This window comes from Heterodontus francisci, chromosome 1 (assembly GCF_036365525.1).
Source record: "Heterodontus francisci isolate sHetFra1 chromosome 1, sHetFra1.hap1, whole genome shotgun sequence".
Taxonomy (NCBI): domain Eukaryota; kingdom Metazoa; phylum Chordata; class Chondrichthyes; order Heterodontiformes; family Heterodontidae; genus Heterodontus; species Heterodontus francisci.
Genome location: NC_090371.1, coordinates 127,858,344 through 127,878,123, shown reverse-complemented (window position 1 = coordinate 127,878,123; position 19,780 = coordinate 127,858,344). Strand labels below are relative to the sequence as shown.

Genomic DNA, 19,780 nt, shown 5'->3' with positions numbered 1-19,780 from the left:
TTCCTGCATCTCCGTCAAAAGCAAAAAATGAAGAAAGTGCAGATAATGAAAGCAGAATCTTTATTCCATTATAGTTAGCAAATAAAATGTCTATGGAAAAATATTCCTAAGCAAGAGTGAGCCACTTGAAATTTCATCACAAAAGCCAATATTCTAAAAGCCTAAATTGGAGTATTAATGGCTACATAATTGAATGACTACCATATTGACGTGAAAATCGGAATTTAGAGTTTTGAGAATTGAACTGTTTTTTGATTAGAGAATTTTAAGAGACACCAATAAGCAACAGCTAAAAGAGTTGCATACGTTAGTTTACAGAATTAGCTACAGAAATATTTCAAGATCGAGTTCCGAACATACTATCAGCACTTACATTGGAATAGGAGCCATACAGGGTGGGCAAGGCACTGCAGTTCGAATGAAAGCCGGCTCAGAACGTTGCTCCCATGGACCTGTAGGTTGGTGCTAAAAGGATTTTAAAAAAATTAATAAGGAATAAAAGTAATTACAAAATTACTAACTTAAAATTATTAGTTTTCAAATATATTTTGCCTAAAAATTTTGAAAATTAACTAGAACAATCTTTAAAAAAAACATAGCTTGAATAATTTTATTTCAATTTTCAGTATCCTTTTCCACATTGAAATTATATTTCAAAGAAGGGTCACTGACCCGAAACGTTAACTCTGCTTCTCTTTCCACAGATGCTGCCAGACCTGCTGAGTGATTCCAGCATTTCTTGTTTTTGTTTCAGATTTCCAGCATCCGCAGTATTTTGCTTTTATTGAAATTATATTTGTTACGAAGGAGTCTAGGGTTCCCTCTCAGTCTTCACCTGGTCTTACTGTAACAAGGTTTAATTTTTAAACACTTTTTTTTAAGCTCCCCCATGGTGAATCCTTGTTCACTAACATCCAATTATAAGGCAAAGAAAATAGCCAAACAGGGTTTCTTAGTTTTAAAGAAAAAAGGTTGAACTTTATTAAACTTAAACTCTAATTCGGTTAACACCTATGGATACTCGCATACCCACGCTAGCATGCATATGCAATACACACATGCAGAAAGAGACAGAAAAGAGAAGAAATAAAGGGGAAAAGTTTGAGGCAATATCTGAAGATGGTTTTGGTTGTTGGTCTTTGAGCTCACTGTCAAGTCCTTGATTGTAGGTAGGTTAGCTTTTCTCTCAAAGTTAACGTGCCCTCAGTGGGTCCAAAGGCTTGTGAGAAAGAGATAGGATCAGACAGGTGTGGTCTTCTCAATCAAGGAGCAAACAGTCTTTTTTTCAGTTCAAACTCTTCGTACAATTCAGAAAAACCCAGGCTGCCAAGCAGGTTAGTCATGTGACTAGCTGGTCTGACCACACCCGTTTGTGGATTCTCTTGTCTTAGCCGACCCTGGAATGTCTCCTCTTATACACAATACCTGGTGCTCAAAGTCCATTGTGCATTAAATTGGAGCAGGAAATAGCCCCTTTGTCCCTCCAAGCACTGTCTGTTAGTATGCAAATGTTTTTTCCGACCACAGCTGATCTGTTTAACAAGTCACTTCCTCGCTCCAGCAACAGTTTAAAATCAATGTTCAAATGACAAAATTAATATGCCTCATTCTTGGCAGGTGGGTGGGTCTGCATGACTTATTGTACAGCAATAATCTGCTGGTTACAATTCTAAAATCAAGAATTATAAGAACATGAAAGCAGAACCTAAGTCTGTGCAGGACAAAATGCAAAAGCTAATTTTTCTTGATGGACAGATAAATTTAACTCACTTAGAAGAATCTTAAATACCCTTTTTTATGTCTTGCTTCCACTAACATTTACTTTTTTTTTACACTTTGTTCTTCAGATGATGAGGAAATGAAATACATGAATGTTATTTACTAATCTGCAATACTACATCTTGAAGTACCAACATACCACTACGCTATCTTTCTTAGTCATTTCTTTCCTCTTTGTCTGCCTATGTTGCAATAGTGATTACAATTCAACAATAATTAATTATGCAAAGTCTGGAAGGACCCAACACAATCAGGTGCATAATAAATGCAAGCTCTTTCCTCCTATGATTTTCGTTCCCCAGTTTTCCTAACTTATTTCACTTTATCTCACTATGCAACATTTCTTTCTTCCCCACATTTCCTCATGAGATTATCAGCAAAAACGTGACTTGGGTTGGAAATTGGCTGGGATGTGGAGACAGAGTGGGGATACAGAGTACAACCTGTAATTGGCAAGATGTAACTCGTGGTGTTTCCCAAGGATCTACACTATATTTATTCATAACTTGGATGAAGGAATAGAGTATTACAACCATGCTTGCAGATGACAATCGGTTAAGAGGCAGAGTAAGAAATGAAAATGGAAGCAGGAAGTTATAAAGGGTTAGAATAAGTGAATGGGAATTGTGGCAAATGGAGTTCAATGTGGGGAAGTACAAGGGCAGTCACTTTGGACTCAAGAAAGACAAATCGAAGTATTTGCTAAAATGGTGAGAAACTAGAAACTGTGGAGAAACAAAAAGATTTGCGTGTATGTGTACACTAATCACTAAAAGCTAGTGGAAAGGTATAAAAAGCAATTAAAAAGCGAATGCAACCTTGATCTTTAATTCAAGGGGGCTGGAATACAAAAGGGAGGAAGATATGCTTCAGTTGTATAAAGCTCTGGTTAGACACCAGTTAGAGTGCGACGTTCAGTTCGGGGGCCTTCTTTGGCCTCCTTGTCTCGAGAGACAATGGGTAAGCGCCTAGAGATGGTCAGTGGTTTGTGGAACAGCGCCTGGAGTGGCTATAAAGGCCAATTCTAGAGTGACAGACTCTTCCACAGGCGCTGCAGATAAAATTGGTCGTCAAGGCTGTTACACAGTTGGCTCTCGTCTTGCACTTCTGTCTTTTTTCCTGCCAACTGCTAAGCCTCTTCGACTCGCCACTCTTTAGCCCCACCTTTATGGCTGTCCGCCAGCTCTGGCGATCACTGGCAATTGACTCCCACGACTTGTGCTCAATGTCACAGGACTTCATGTCGTGTTTGCAGACGTCTTTAAAGCGGAGAAATGGACGGCCGGTGGGTCTGATACAAGTGACGAGCTCACTGTACAGTACGTCGTTGGGGATCCTGCCATCTTCCATGCGGCTCACATGGCCAAGCCATCTCCAGCGTCACTGGCTCAGTAAGGTGTATATGCTGGGGATGTTGGCCGCCTCGAGGACTTCTGTGTTGGAGATACGGTCCTGCCACCTGATGCCAAGGATTCTCCGGAGGCAGCGAAGATGGAATGAGTTGAGACGTCGCTCTTGGCTGGCATACGCTGTCCAGGCCTTGCTGCCGTAAAGCAAGGTACTAAGGACACAATCTTGAAACACTCGGACTTTTTTGTTCCGTGTCAGTGCACCATTTTCCCACACCCTCTTGGCCAGTCTGAACAAAGCAGCTGATGCCTTTCCCATGCACTTGTTGATTTCTGCATAGAGAGACAGGTTACTGGTGATAGTTGAACCTAGGTAGGTGAACTCTTGAACCACTTCCAGAGCGTGGTCGCCGATATTGATGGATGGAGCATTTCTGATGTCCTGTCCCATGATGTTAGTTTTCTTGAGGCTGATGGTTAGGCCAAATTCGTTGCAGGCAGCCGCAATCCTGTCAATGAGATTCTGCAGACACTCTTCAGTGTGAGATGTTAATGCAGCATCGTCAGCAAAGAGGAGTTCCCTGATGAGGACTTTCCATACTTTGGTCTTTGCTCTAAGATGGGCAAGGTTGAACAACCTGCCACCTGATCTTGTGTGGAGGAAAATTCCTTCTTCTAAAGACTTGAACGCATGTGAGAGCAGCAGTGAGAAGATGATCCCAAACAGTGTAAGTGCGAGAACACAGCCTTGTTTCACACCACTCAGGATAGGAAAGGGGTCTGATGATGCACCACTATGCTGAATTGTGCCTTTCATAATGTCATGGAATGAGGTGATGATACTTAGTAGCTTTGGTGGACATCCGATCTCCGTTAGTAGTCTGAAGAGACCACGTCTGCTGACTAGGTCAAAGGCTTTGGTGAGATCTATGAAAGTAACGTAGAGGGGCATCTGTTGTTCACAGCATTTCTCCTGTAGCTGGCAAAGGGAGAACAGCATGTCAATGGTGGATCTCTCTGCTCGAAAGCCGCACTGTGCCTCAGGGTAGGCACGCTCAGCCAGCTTCTGAAGTCTGTTTAAAACGACTCAAGCGAAAACCAACAGTTCAGGAAACATACATTCGCATTGGAGGGGGTGCAGCACAAGTTCACCAGAACTATACCAGGGATTTGTGGTTAAATTATAAGGGTGGATTTAATAAACTTTGCTTTATTTTCCTTTGCATACAGAAGACTGCGTGATGATCTAATCAAGGTGCTTAAAATGATAAAAGGATTCGTTAAGGTAGATAAAGAGAATATATTATCAGGGGATCTGGAACAAAAGGCCACAATTATAAAATTAGAGCCAAGCTATTCAGGAGTGACATCAGGAAGCATTTCTTCATACAAAGGGTAATAAAAAAGCTGGAACTTTCTCCTGCAAAAAGGTGTTGGTGTTGGGTCAATTTAAATTTTCAAGACTGAAATTGCTAAGTATTTTAGTATCAAGGAATATAAGTCAACGGTGAGTACACTGACTTGAAATATAAATCAGCTATGATCTAATTCAATGGTGCAACAAGCTCAAGGAGCTGAATCCCCTCCTCTTACATTCCCCTCTCACACAAGTCAGCTGGATGGCAGAATGCAGAGTAGTGGAGAAATTTTAAAAAGGGCTGCTGCAACAGATGTTTGCTAGAATAATGCAAAGGGTCAGGAACCACTTGGGACAATAAATAATGAGGCTTATGGCGGCACTGATGAGAACAGGAAAATAAATCAGAAGGATTTATCTACTATATAATATCAATTTCATGAACGGACATACCAGAAATTATACTTTTACTGTTAAAATTTTGCTGCAGAGAGCAAGTTTAGGGTTCAGGGGAAAAATAGGATTGGGGCAGTTCAAAAACTAATTTGAACCAACTGCAGATCATTTGCTGGTTGACTGATTCAGAAACTATCCTTTAAAAAAAAACACAAAAGAACATTACATGCTCACCCTTATACTTTACATTTGTCTGGGAAAAAATGCGATGTGACTGGTTATTCGAAACCATAAATGAATGAATTATCTGCAAACACAGTAAGAATGAGAAGCCAATATGCAGCCTCAAGTCTTAGTCATCTTCAAAGTTGTGTCAGCTGAAAATTGCATTGTACAATGCTATTCCAGGTATATCACCTTCTAGAGCCCAGAACAGTAGAAAATGCCAAAAAACTGATGAGTGCAAGGTTTTTTTTATACAAGATGGAAAATATTCAGAAATTCTTTTAAAGGATCAAACCAAACTCTACTTTTCCTCAAAGTTGCTGGAAACATGCTGCATTCACTGCATCAAGACTAAACATAAGCTCTAGAAAAGTTTATTTCAAGTTTAACTCTGTACAAAGACTAAAAATTCTTACTGAATTTGCTTGCTTAACAAGGACTTCATCATGACAAGTTGCAGGACATAGGTGGGCACACTTAGCCAGTGCTTTTTGGCAGTGTTGTTTGCACGGAGGGCAAGGACCAAAGTGACATCGGTGTTTCTCTCTGTTTGGGTGATGACATGTGGGTGGCTTCCTAGAGAGAAAAACAATGAAACATTTTTTTTTAATTCATAAAAAATGAAAATATATTTGCCTGGAGCCAACAAACATACAACCATTTAAAAAATAAAGTACTACTGATGAATTTTCTGTGGTAGGTTGAAGAGTAGAGTTATTTAATGGCAGGAGTGTTATGCCATGTAATGAACCGTGGTTTATATGATAATGCCTTGAAAGCCCATTCTCAAGTTGTGCCACCTTGAGGAAAGATGTCTGCTGTAAAGGTTGAGCTGTATTTGTGATGCCCAGTCCCTTTAAGGTTACAAGATCTAATAGCGTATAAATTGTTGCTTTACAAAACTTTTGAAGGGTGTTGGCTGCTAGATTGGCAGCTACATGTAAATTTAGGTCAAGAGAAACCAGGAGGAAGTAACTGACCTTTTTTTCTAATTCATAAACGTTGTTGCTACTTGTTCCATCTATTTAATTGTGATTTGTTGCTGTTTTCTGAAAATGATATTTGAGCTACACAGGTACAACAGCATCACACAATTAGAATTTTTATGTCAGTTTATAGGTCCTGTGACATCGTTCATCATAAATTAAAAGAAATAAGGGGCCAAATGCAACTTCAGGTTAGGTGCAAAATGGGCAATTGTGGATCTGCTGTTTATTATACGCTTCAACCAATTTCCCTTTCCACGGAACTGTATCACTGCAATAGTCTCATCAGTTGTGCCTCTTCCCTTTCTGAACCCAAGTTGACCGTAGGAATTTTTCAGTAATGTGTAAATTAAAGCAATGGAGCATCACTTTTGCAAGGATCTTTCCAACAAAGACAAGTAAAGAGATTCTCCAGTGATTATCAGAGACAGAACAATTTCAATTCCCTTGCAGAGGTGGACAATTAAAGCATCTTTGAACTCACAGGGGATCTTACCTGAGCACCACATAAATTGAGAGTGTTAACTAAGGCATTCAACTACATCGTCACCACTGGTTTTGTCTATCTCAGCTGAGACAGCATCAAAACTAGGTGCGCAGAGACAGCATCAAAACTTGAGAGCAACCAAGTGGCCTTTTCACTAAGTTGTTTTGCAAGGATATCATTGATGGCACAAAGAAGCAGCTGAGCAATAGTCTCATGATTGACAGCTGAAAGGGGTTTTGGAAATAGCCCATCTTTTCAGGATCTGATTTTTGGCAGTGAGAAGAGTTGTTTCATCAGTGCACATGCAGGTGTGGAGCCTCTAGCTTGTGGTCCACATACTATCTTTATAGGTAATTTAGAAGGATAAGCCAACAATCAAGAAGCAAGCTAGCTGATGGCATTTATAAACAAGTCCAGACCAAACCAAGGATCGAGAGACACATGGTAGAGCAAAAAAGAAAATGAATATAGAGGCATAGTTTTAAGAAATAAGAAGGGAAATGGCAGAGTTCTTGGTGTGCCCAAGTATTTTCTATTAATATGGAATTCATAGCATAGAAATAGGCCATTTGGCCCAACTGGTGTGTGTTGATGCTCCACATGAGCCATCTTTTTGGCAGTATAATTTGAGATCTGACATTCTGATGGCCAAAACCACCTTGTACCAGTTGAATCAGTTATGCTGATCTATTCTACTCAGTCAAGAATAAGTTTCACACTCGAAAGGTGTCATACAGCAATAGAAAACAGCGCAGGCAGCAACTGTGGGAGAATCAACATGAAATGATCCTTGACACTCAATGCAAATTTTGAATCCAGAAAACATGAATTAGTGGTCATGGAAGTTTGTCATTCTGATTAAATTAGGCCTTGCTTCAAAGCAGCATCAAAATCACAGGAGGTTATTCGGCGAACCATGTTAATTAAACTTGAGCATAGAACATAGAACATAGAAAATACAGCACAGAACAGGCCCTTCGGCCCACGATGTTGTGCCGATCCTTTGTCCTCTGTCAAGGACAATTTAATCTATACCCCATCATTCTCCTTTATCCATATACCTATCTAAAAGCCGTTTGAAAGTCCCTAAAGTTTCTGACTCAACAACTTCCCCAGGCAAGGCATTCCATGCCCCGACCACTCTCTGGGTAAAGAACCTTCCCCTGACATCCCCCTTATATCTCCCACCCTTCACCTTAAATTTATGACCCCTTGTAACGCTTTGCTCCACCCGGGGAAAAAGTTTCTGACTGTCTACCCTATCTATTCCCCTGATCATCTTATAAACCTCTATCATGTCACCCCTCATCCTTCTCCGTTCTAATGAGAAGAGGCCTAGAATGTTCAGCCTTTCCTCGTAAGACTTATTCTCCATTCCAGGCAACATCCTGGTAAATCTCCTCTGCACCCTCTCCAAGGCTTCCACATCCTTCCTAAAATGAGGCGACCAGAACTGCACACAGTACTCCAAATGAGGCCTTACCAAGGTCCTGTACAGCTGCATCATCACCTCACGGCTCTTAAATTCAATCCCTCTGCTAATGAACGCTAACACCCCATATGCCTTCTTCACAGCCCTATCCACTTGAGTTGCAACTTTCAATGATCTATGCACATAGACCCCAAGGTCTCTCTGCTCCTCCACATGCCCAAGAACCCTACCGTTAACCCAGTATTTTGCATTCGTGTTTGTCCTTCCAAAATGGACGACCTCACACTTTTCAGGGTTAAACTCCATCTGCCACTTTTCAGCCCAGCACTGCAACCTATCCAAGTCCCTTTGCAGACGACGATAGCCCTCCTCGGTATCCACAACTCCACCAACCTTTGTATCATCTGCAAATTTACTGACCCACCCTTCGACTTCCTCATCCAAGTCGTTAATAAAAATCACAAACAGGAGAGGACCCAGAACTGATCCCTGTGGCACGCCACTGGTAACTGGGCTCCAGGCTGAGTATTTACCATCTAAGACCACTCTCTGCCTTCTATCAGTTAGCCAATTCTTAATCCAACTGGCCACATTCCCCACTATCCCATGCCTCCTGACTTTCTCCATAAGTCTACCATGGGGGACCTTATCAAATGCCTTACTAAAATCCATGTACACCACATCCACTGGTTTACCCTCATCCACTTGCTTGGTCACCTGCTCAAAGAATTCAATCAGGCTTGTGAGGCAAGACCTACCCCTCACAAAACCGTGCTGACTGTCCCGAATCAAGCAGTGTCTTTCCAGATGCTCAGAAATCCTATCCCTCAGCACCTTTTCCATCAACTTGCCTACCACCGAAGTAAGACTAACTGGCCTGTAATTCCCAGGGTTGTTCCTATTCCCTTTCTTGAACAGGGGCACAACATTTGCCACCCTCCAATCACCTGGTACCACCCCCGTCAACAGAGAAGATGAAAAGATCATTGCCAGCGGCTCTGCAATTTCATCCCTTGCTTCCCATAACATCCTTGGATATACCCCGTCAAATAAAAGAGCAGCTCAAATAAAAGAAGAAACTTGCACAATTTCAGGTGACAAGAGGAGTACTTTATGCTCTCAAATGTTATTTGAGCTGAGAAATAACAATTCACACTTTCCTTTGTTTGGCAGATAATGTTGCTCATCATGGCAGAAGAATATAAACAGACCACTGCCTCAAGCATGACGGTAAAGACCAGGGTTGTCCAATCTTTTCGCGTGGGGGAGGGGGCAACGTTACAACTTCCACCTCTCACTCCCCACCGTCCCCCTACCTCCCTTTCTCTCTCCCCACCGTCCCCCTACCTCCCTTTCTCTCTCCCCACCGTCCCCCTACCTCCCTTTCTCTCTCCCCACCGTCCCTCTCCTTCCCTCCCTCCCTCTCTCCCCACCGTCCCTCTCCTTCCCTCCCTCCCTCTCTCCCCACCGTCCCTCTCCTTCCCTCCCTCCCTCTCTCCCCACCGTCCCTCTCCTTCCCTCCCTCCCTCTCTCCCCACCGTCCCTCTCCTTCCCTCCCTCCCTCTCCTTCCCTCCCTCCCTCTCCTTCCCTCCCTCCCTCTCCTTCCCTCCCTCCCTCTCTCCCCACCGTCCCTCTCCTTCCCTCCCTCCCTCCCCACCGTCCCTCTCCTTCCCTCCCTCCCTCTCTCCCCACCGTCCCTCTCCTTCCCTCCCTCCCTCTCTCCCCACCGTCCCTCTCCTTCCCTCCCTCCCTCTCTCCCCACCGTCCCTCTCCTTCCCTCCCTCCCTCTCTCCCCACCGTCCCTCTCCTTCCCTCCCTCCCTCTCTCCCCACCGTCCCTCTCCTTCCCTCCCTCCCTCTCTCCCCACCGTCCCTCTCCTTCCCTCCCTCCCTCTCTCCCCACCGTCCCCCTCCTTCCCTCCCTCCCTCTCTCCCCACCGTCCCCCTCCTTCCCTCCCTCCCTCTCTCCCCACCGTCCCCCTCCTTCCCTCCCTCCCTCTCTCCCCACCGTCCCCCTCCTTCCCTCTCTCCCCACCGTCCCCCTCCTTCCCTCCCTCCCTCTCTCCCCACCGTCCCCCTCCTTCCCTCCCTCCCTCTCTCCCCACCGTCCCCCTCCTTCCCTCCCTCCCTCTCTCCCCACCGTCCCCCTCCTTCCCTCCCTCCCTCTCTCCCCACCGTCCCCCTCCTTCCCTCCCTCCCTCTCTCCCCACCGTCCCCCTCCCTCCCTCTCTCCCCACCGTCCCCCTCCTTCCCTCCCTCCCTCTCTCCCCACCGTCCCCCTCCTTCCCTCCCTCCCTCTCTCCCCACCGTCCCCCTCCTTCCCTCCCTCCCTCTCTCCCCACCGTCCCCCTCCTTCCCTCCCTCCCTCTCTCCCCACCGTCCCCCTCCTTCCCTCCCTCCCTCTCTCCCCACCGTCCCCCTCCCTCCCCCCGAGTGAGTGGGTTCCGACTTTTTTATTAAAAGCCCGCTGGAAAACCCCGAATCTGTCCGAAGTTCTAAAACCGCTGTTCCCGCTCGCAGCACCTGATAGCTATGAAACTGACTTCACAGAATCACAGAATAATACAGTGCAGAAGAGGCCCTTCGGCCCATCGAGTCTGCACTGATGCATTAAAACACCTGACCTGTCTACCTAATCCCATTTGCCAGCACTTGGCCCATAGCCTTGAATGTTATGATGTGCCAAGTGCCCATCCAGGTACTTTTTTTAAAAGAATGTGAGGCAACCTGCCTCTACCACCCTCCCAGGCAGGGCATTCCAGACCGTCACCCCCCTCGGAGTAAAAAAAGTTCTTCCTCAAATCCCCCTTAAACCTCCCGCCCCTCACCTTAAACTTGTGACCCCTCGTAACTGACCCTTCAACTAAGGGGAACAATTGCTCCCTATCCACCCTGTCCATGCCCCTCATAATCTTGTACACCTCCATCAGGTCACCCCCTCAGTCTTCTCTGCTCCAGTGAAAACAACCCAAGCCTATCCAACCTCTCTTCATAGCTTAAATGTTTCATCCCAGGCACCATACTGGTGAATCGCCTCTGCACCCCCTCCAATGAAATCACATCCTTCCTATAATGTGGCGACCAGAATTGCACACAGTACTCCAGCTGTGGCCTTACCAAAGTTCTATACAACTCCAACATGACCTCCCTCCTTTTGTAATCTATGCCTCGATTGATAAAGGCAAGTGTCCCATATGCCTTTTTCACTACCCTATTAACCTGCCCTTCTGCCTTCAGAGATCTGTGGACAAACACACCAAGGTCCCTTTGTTCCTCGGAACTTCCCAGTGTCAGGCCATTCATTGAATACTTCCGTGTCACATTACTCCTTTCAAAGTGCATCACCTCACACCTTTCAGGGTTAAATTCCTTCTGCCACTTTTCTGCCCATTTGACCGTCCCGTCTATATCTTCCTGTAACCCAAGACACTCCACCTCACTGTTAACCACTCGGCCAATCTTTGCGTCATTCACGAACTTACTTATCCTACCCCCCACATAGTCATCTATGTCGTTTATATAAATGACAAATAGGGGACCAGCACAGATCCCTGTGGTACGCCACTGGACACTGGCTTCCAGTCACTAAAACAGCCGTCTATCATCACACTCTGTCTCCTACAGCTAAGCCAATTTTGAATCCACCTGATCAAGTTACCTTGTATCCCATGTGCATTTGCTTTCTTGATAAGTCTCCCATGTGGGACCTTGTCAAAGGCTTTGCTGAAATCCACGTAAACTACATCAACTGCACTACCCTCATCTACACACCTGGTCACATGCTCAAAAAATTCAATCAAATTTGTTAAGCATGACCTCCCTCTGACAAAGCCATGCTGACTATTCCTAATCAAATTTTGCCTCTCCAAGTGGAGATAGATTCTCTCGTTCAGAATTTTCTCCAATAGTTTCCCTACCACAGACGTGAGACTCACTGGTCTGTAGTTCCCTGTCTTATCTCTATAACCTTTCTTCAATAGTGGGACCACATTAGCTGTTATCCAGTCCTCTGGCACCTCCCCGGTGGCCAGAGAGGAATTAAAAATTAGGGTCAGAGCCCCTCGCCTCCCACAGCATCCTGGGATACAAATCATCCGGACCTGGAGATGTGTCCACTTTTAAGCCTTCCAAAACCTCCAATACCATGTCACTCCCTATGACAATTTGCTCAAGAAACTCACAGTCTCTCTCCAAGTTCCATATCTACATCCTCTTTCTCTTGGGTGAAGACAGATGTGAAGTATTCGTTCAACACCCGACCAATGTCCTCTGGCTCCACCCACAAATTTCCCCTTTAGTCCCTAATGGGTCCTACTCTTTCCCTGGTTATCCTCTTCCCATTGATATACTTATAGAATATCTTGGGATTTTCCCTACTTTTACCAGCCAGAGCTTTCTCATATCCCCTCTTTGCTCTCCTAATTGCTTTCTTGAGCTCCATCCAACACTTTCTGTATTCCACTAATGCTTCCATTGATTTGCTCTTCTTGTATTTGCTAAAAAAAAGCCTCTCTTTTCCTGCTCATCATACCCTGAATGTTTCTGGTCATCCATGGTTCTCTTGGCTTGTTGCTCCTACCTATTACCCTAGAGGGAACATGTTGGGCCTGTACCCTCCCCATTTCCTTTTTGAATGCCCCCCACTGCTCTTCTGTAGATTTCCCGACAAGTAGCTCTTTCCAGTCTACCTTGGCCAGATCCTGCCTTATTTTACTAAAATACCCAATCCAAAACCTTTTTTTGCAACTTGTCTATTTCTTTTTCCATAACAAGCTTAAATTGTACCATGTTGTGGTCGCTATCACCAAAATGCTCCCCCAACAACACATCAACCACCTGTCCAGCTTCATTCCCCAGAATTAGGTCCAGCACTGCACCCTCCCTAGTTGGATACTCTACATATTGAGCTAAAAAATTCTCCTGTATACATTTTAAGAACTCCACTCCACCTAAGCCCTTAACACGATGGCTATCCCAATTAATGTTGGGAAAGTTGAAACCACTGCATATAATTACCCTATTATTTTTACACACCTCTGCAAACTGCACACATATTTGCTCCTCAATTCCCCGCTGACTATCTGGGGGTCTATAATAAACACCTAGCAATGTGGCTGTCCTTTTTTTATTCCTAAACTCTACCCGTAAAGCTTCATTTGATGCCCCCTCCAAGATATCATCTCTCCTTACTGCAGTAACTGACTCCTTAACATATATTGCAATGCCCCCTCCTCTTTTACCCCCTCCTCTGTCCCGCCTGAAGATTCTATATCCCGGGATGTTGAGCTGCCAATCCTGCCCCTCCCTCAACCATGTCTCCGTGATGGCTACTATATCACAATTCCACGTGTCAATCATTGCCCTTAACTCATCTGTTTTACCTGCAATACTCCTGGCATTAAAGTAGAGGCCTTCCATCCTGGTCTTATTCCCTTGAAACTTACTTCCGCTGTATTCCCTCTGACTTGTTTGCTTTTCTGTGTTTAGCTGTGTCCCTACTCTGCCAGGAGTCTGCATCCCCTCCCCCTGCCAAATAGTTTAAACTCCTCCTAACAGCACTAGCAAACCCACCAGCAAGGATGTTAGTCCCCCTCTGGTTCAGATGTAGACCGTCCCGCTTGTACAGGTCCCACCTTCACCAGAAACGTTCCTGTGGTCCAGGCATCTAAAACCCTCCCTCCTGCACGCATTCATCTGTACTATTCTCCTATTTCTATACTCGCTAGCACGTGGCACTGGGCGTAATCCAGAGATTATAACCAGAGAGGTCCTGCTTTTTAGTCTACTGCCTAACTTCCTGAATTCTTGATGCATGACCTCATCCCTCTTTCTACCTATGTCACTGGTACCAACATGTACCATAACCTCTGCCTTATCACCCTCCCCCTTCAGGATGCCCTGCAGCTAGTGACATCCCGGACCCTGGCACCAGGGAGGCAACACACCATCCTGGAGTCATGTTAACGGCCACAGTAGAGCCTATCTGTTCCCCTGACTATAGAATCCCCTATTACTATTGCTCTTCCTCTCTTTCCCCCTTCCTGTGCAGACAGGCTGCTTGCGGTGCCAGAAGCTTGGCTCTGTCCACACTCCCTGGAGGAACCAGCCTCATCAGCCTCCAAAATGGAACACTGATTTGCAAGTGGGACCCCAGGGGACTCCTGAACTACCTGCCTGATTCTCTTGGACTGCGTGGTCACCCATTCCCTTCCTTCCTTAAGTCCCTTCAGCTGCAGTGTGACCACCTCTCCATACGTGCTATCCACAATGCTCTCAGACTCGCGGATGCTCCACAGTGTTTCCAGCCGCTGTTCCAGCTCTGAAACCTGAGCTTCCAGGAGCTGCAGCTGGACACACCTCCTGCACACATGCTGGTCCCGGGGACTGGAAATGTTCCCGGATTCCCACATGCAGCAAGAGGAGCAAACCACAGCTTCAAGCTCTCCTGCCATGACTAAACCCTTTAAAATTTAAAACTTTAGAAGATTATAATTTTAAAAAACAACTAAGTCTTGCGACAACAATGACTTACAATTCAATCCACTTTGAAAAATACCCACCAGGATTTACTCACCAGTCAGCTGTGCTCTTTGGAAACTCTCGGCTCCCTTCACTCTGAGGACAGGTAGGAAATGAAAGGAGCTCCTCACTCCCTCCTCACCAAACATCCTCAGTCACCAAACTTCCACTTTAACACTCTAATGCAACCCAAGTCAGCACTCCAATGCAAACAAGGTCAGCACTAAGTGGCCCACTTTTATACTGACTGACTGACTCTAGCCCCTGAAAACTGGTTTAAGCCAATTCTCTAATTAACAAGGTGCAGCTGCAAGCAGAGCCCGAGTGAACTCTGTTTAAAGCTGGTCTAAAACTCACCTTCTCCAACCGAAACAGCAACTGTTAAGTTAATCTGCTAAATAAAAGACAGACTAGACTTATGATAAAATTAACCCTTAATCACCCTCAGTCACCAAGCTTCCACTTTAACACTCTAATGCAACCTAAGTCAAAACTCTAATGCAACCCAAGACTTGCGATTTTTTTTTTTTTTTAAAAAGCCAGTCTGGAAGAAGAAACCAATAGGAAATTTCTCATCTCTGAAACTACCAGTTACAGACCCCTGGTGAGAATGAGGAACAGCCAGGTACAGTTTACATCCGTGGGCCAGATGGAAACCTTTGGCGGGTCAGATCCTGGCTTGCGGGCCACATGTTGGACAACCCTGTTATATACAATGGAGTCGCAAGAGATCTCACGATCTGAAGCTGAATTTTGTTTTAAACGGCCAATACCGAGCATGATTTCCCTCCTGTGTAATGTTTATGGAAGTTAAATGAATGTCGAACTTTCATAAAATAACATAGTACTCCATTCCACTAAATGCTCCTGTAACAACACAACGATGCCTGCACTGGAAATTCGAGCATTGAGGTTACAAATTGTTGTCACACTAAGAGACCAAGGATACCCAAGAGGCGAACAGAATCTTCATGGAAGTTATGACCTCCTCACAACCCACTGTCAAGAAAACATGATATACGAAATGAATTCATTGGTTGGAAACCTGCATTAAACTTTTAACAAGGAGCGGGTATCCTACAATTAACCTTTTAAACAGCTGGCAGCCAAGATGGCCACCACAATTTGCACTGAAATACCTCACATTCCAGGACATCGAATCTGAGGGCATATCTAACAAGCTCCCATCCAGGACAATGCCTTATGAATTTGGAAACAGCTAAAAGCTTTGCTTCTAATGGCAAAACATTAAAGCCATCTTGGAACCTTAACAGATGAGACATACCTCCAGGGGGTTACCATTGAAACAATGAGACTCAAGAGAGATTGAAAATACCTAGACTCAAATCTAATTAACTGGCAAACAAGGACTGACAATTATGTGACTGTCCCTCTAACTGTGGAAAAACTAACAGTCTTTTGCAAAAGGACAAGCTCCTGAGACTTTGGAGCAGACAAGCGTTGAGTGTTAACCAGACCAGACCCCAGTGGGACTGAGTTTCTCTCTCTCTCCAGAAAACATTGCAAGTTTAAAACCTGTCTGTGACTGTGGAATCCCAAAGTCTACCATTGCTACAGACAAAGACCCTAAGGAGGAAAGCCACCTCCAAATCTGTCTCCAGGAAAAACCTAAACCAGGTTGGCCAGCCACAAAGTGTACTTCTATCAGCTACAGACTTCAAGATCACAACTTCAGCCAGAAGACAACAGACTTATCCAACCCCACACACTATTTTTATTTTTTTTTTTTACTTGTTCTGGACTCTAATCCAACCCAAACTGTTTATCACTCTGTACTCGTATATGCGTGAGTGAAAGTACAGTGTAGTTTTATTATTTTAGCTATATCAGGTTTTTTTTTTTTTTTTAAGTACAATATTGCTGTTAGCAATTATATTTAAAAAATATTTTATGAACTAAAATTATTAATTCTAAAAAGGTCTCATCTAAAAGAATTAACTGCTCATTACAAAATTGTTATTGGTATGAGTTACGAACATGTGCCAAGCTCTTCACATAAGCCAACACTGCTGCATTTCCCCACTCCAAAGTGCAGCGAATCATTTATTTATACAGATTAGTCTTCCCGTAGATACTGTTCAGGTATTTCTTCTTTTGTGGACAGATTTTCAGCCTCTTTGGTGGTTTTCACTGCAGCTTCTTCTATTCTTTTTAGATGAATTTCATCTCTTTCTTGGTTAAACTCAAATAAACCTGTCCAATTGGTTCTTTTATGATCACAACAAAGGAAAAAAGGTAAAGCACTCACTGAAGTGAGAAGCACATCCGCTGTTTTAAAAATAAATAAACCCTGTTGCGGTCAAACAAGGAGAAGGACAAGAGGAGAGCCTGATGGCAACACCACCAATTTACTGAAGCAGCACAATACTTTTGTATGCATGTTTGGTTTAGAGGTGTATCTTACTATCAGCATTGCAACACTTTGTCATGGGCGTCAGGACTTAATTTACAGGTAATATAACATTTGCAGAGATCATAAAAGAAGTTATTACAAGAAATGTAAAAAAATCCTTAATCTATTAATTCAAGTTGCTGTATATTATGTACTGACCTGCAAAGCTCTTTGCATCTTGGAGGTTTGGTAGTGCGTTCTCTGCCACAAGGTACAACCAGAACAGCTGCACTGCAATTACATTTTATTTCTACAGTCTCTGGACATGGATAGCAAGCACCTAGTAATTTGAATAAAAACATGTAAACAGAATACATTTAATCTGTAAAAATAGCAAGCTCAACTCATTGTTTTAGAAAGTTTCATTAAAAAAAAGTCAAATTAGGATGAAAAAAAGACATGACCTGTCTCAGAGACTCTGCTCATCAATCCATGTCACAAAGATCAATAAAAAAAAACTTGCATTTATATAACACCTTTCACAACCACTGGACGTCCCAAAGCGCTTTACAGCAAATGAAGTACTTTCGAAGTGTAGTCACTGTTGCAATGTAGGAAAACTGGTGTAATGTAGTGACTAGAATGTTTATATTTTCTAACCATTAACAAAATACAAGTACTAATTAGAATCCTTCCATTTGCTTTGAAAGATTTCAAAAAATGAACTCAAATGAGGATTAAGAAAAAGCTTAGTACACTTTCTGAAATTACTCATGGTGAGCCAGCACTAACCCATGGCTTAAAGCACTGTGAAGGGTCATCCTGGAATTGGGCAGAACTGAGGGATGGAATGAAGGGTTCAGCTCACTGATGGATTCCTGGTATGAACAGTGAAGGGGTGGAAGCAAGAAAATGGGCATCCCAGCTCTGGCAGCGCTGTTTTGTAACTTCCTATGATAGTTCAAAACACATTATGTGGTATTTTGTGATTCATTCTTGAAAATGTAGCTTTGTGTCGGTCTCTTTCCTCCCTCTCCACAAGTCTTTTCTCCAAGTATCGCATGTAATTAGATGATAGTTAGCATCTTTCTGTTCACTTTCAAATCCAACTCATTTGCTTTTTAAAAAAACTAGCAAGATACAGATATTTATAATATCTTTAAAGGAAGGGTGCGAGAGCAAGACAGAAAAAGATGACTGATCACACAGACTGATGACTAAAGTAGATTTAGTTAATCTCCAATTAAAAGACAATTCATTAGGCAAATATAATTAGGTTGTGAAATATGTATTTAAGCTATCTTGTTTAATACCTTGCTTGACATTAGAAATTTCAGTTACTGGAAAATTATGTTTTCAAAAAGTATTTTGATTGACTCATGAACAGAAGAATCAGAATGATTACAGAACAGGTGGTCACCATTTGGTCCATTGTGCCAGCTCTCTACAAGAGCCAATCAGCTAGTGCCATACACCAGCACTTTCCCAGTAGCCCTGCAATTTTTTTTCTACAGTGATGGCAAAATGCTGATGTAGTTTTAAAGTCATCGTTTTAGGATAAGGGGTAGCAGATTTAAAACAGAGATGAGGAGAAATTACTTCTCTCAAAGGGTCATGAGTCTGTGGAATTCACTACCCCAGAGTGCGGTGGATGCCACGACATTGAGTAAATTTGAGGAGATAAGACAGATTTTTAATTAGCAATGGGTTGAAGCGTTATGGAAAACGGGCAGGAAAGTGGAATTGAGGCAGAGATGAGATCAGCCATGATCACATTGAACGTCGAGGCAGGCTCGAGGGGCTGAACTGCCTACTCTTGCTCCTAGTTCTTATGTTCCAAGTAGTTTTCCCATAATTACCTAAATATTTACATACAGAATCACATCAAAATCGCTTGCATAGGAAGAATGCATTATAATTGGCATATATAGTATTACGGGAAATACAAGTGCATATTGTAGACAAGATTACGTATCTGGCTATTACTGAATCATGGGAATGGATTTGTTACAACTATGAATCTGTAAATCGTCCAACTACAAGTACATAGGTGGTACAAAATTCTTTGAGTCAGATAAACAAAGGCTACATATAAGCCACAATACAAATTTACTCAATTTTTCCAATGCATGTTCAGCTCTTTGTAAGCTTTTTCACTAACTGCTTTGTCCAAACTTGGACTGATTTCTTCAAACTGAATCACATTATTTTGTCTTTGGCCTTTCTTTTCCACCTGACTCAGTCTTCCGACTGCTGCTTTGGCCCTGATCCTTTCCAGTTTGTCTTTGTTACTCCCAGATCTGGGTTCAACCAGCATTCTCCCCACCACCCTCACATTACCAGCGTGATGCCTTTAATAACTGAAATTCTTTGAATTTTTCTTTCTCTAATCTCAAAGTAGATTATGGGTACTATTAAAAATAATCTAGTTTTCCACATTTTCAAAAGTCTGCATCCCATATGAACAAAACTAATGAACTGAACACTGAAAAACAATCTACTTTACCAAGTTAGTTGAAAAGTCCACTAATTAGCTGAATTATAAAATATGAATACTTAAACTAAATATACTTTCACTTGCCCCATTCATCGGTTTAAGAAATCTCAATGTGATTTGAATAAGTTAGACATTTTTAGAATGAACAAATTTATCAATACATAATACAGCTTTGAGAAGATACTAGGACTGGTTATGTGGTCCAGTCACAATAGCAAATGGACTTCTACATGACTCACCTCTAGCAACTAAAGCTGACATCACATAATTTTGCAAGGTTAAATAATTTTCATATTTTCAAGGTGCTCCCAGCCCAGTTCACATAGTGAACAGGGAGTGCACTGCAGCCACCAGATCAGCTAAGACAGAACTTGGTGAGTGAGAACTTAGAGAATCTGCT

General features: G+C 43.2%; 1 protein-coding gene across 5 annotated transcripts in view; it reads right to left on the bottom strand.

Annotated features, from left to right (window-relative positions):
• Positions 1-19,780, bottom strand: part of nfxl1 (nuclear transcription factor, X-box binding-like 1) — a 227,948-nt gene that overhangs the window by 153,242 nt on the left and 54,926 nt on the right. For all 5 annotated transcript variants that reach the window (XR_010975412.1, XM_068035931.1, XM_068035921.1 and 2 more), the window contains exons 12-14: positions 17,103-17,223; positions 5,523-5,682; positions 374-465 (exon numbers count right to left, since the gene is read on the bottom strand). Coding sequence is in view for 4 of the 5 variants with exons in the window: in XM_068035931.1 (XP_067892032.1) it covers positions 374-465; positions 5,523-5,682; positions 17,103-17,223 (373 nt within the window). In the remaining variant the exon portion in view is untranslated. The remainder of the gene's footprint in view (positions 1-373; positions 466-5,522; positions 5,683-17,102; positions 17,224-19,780) is intronic.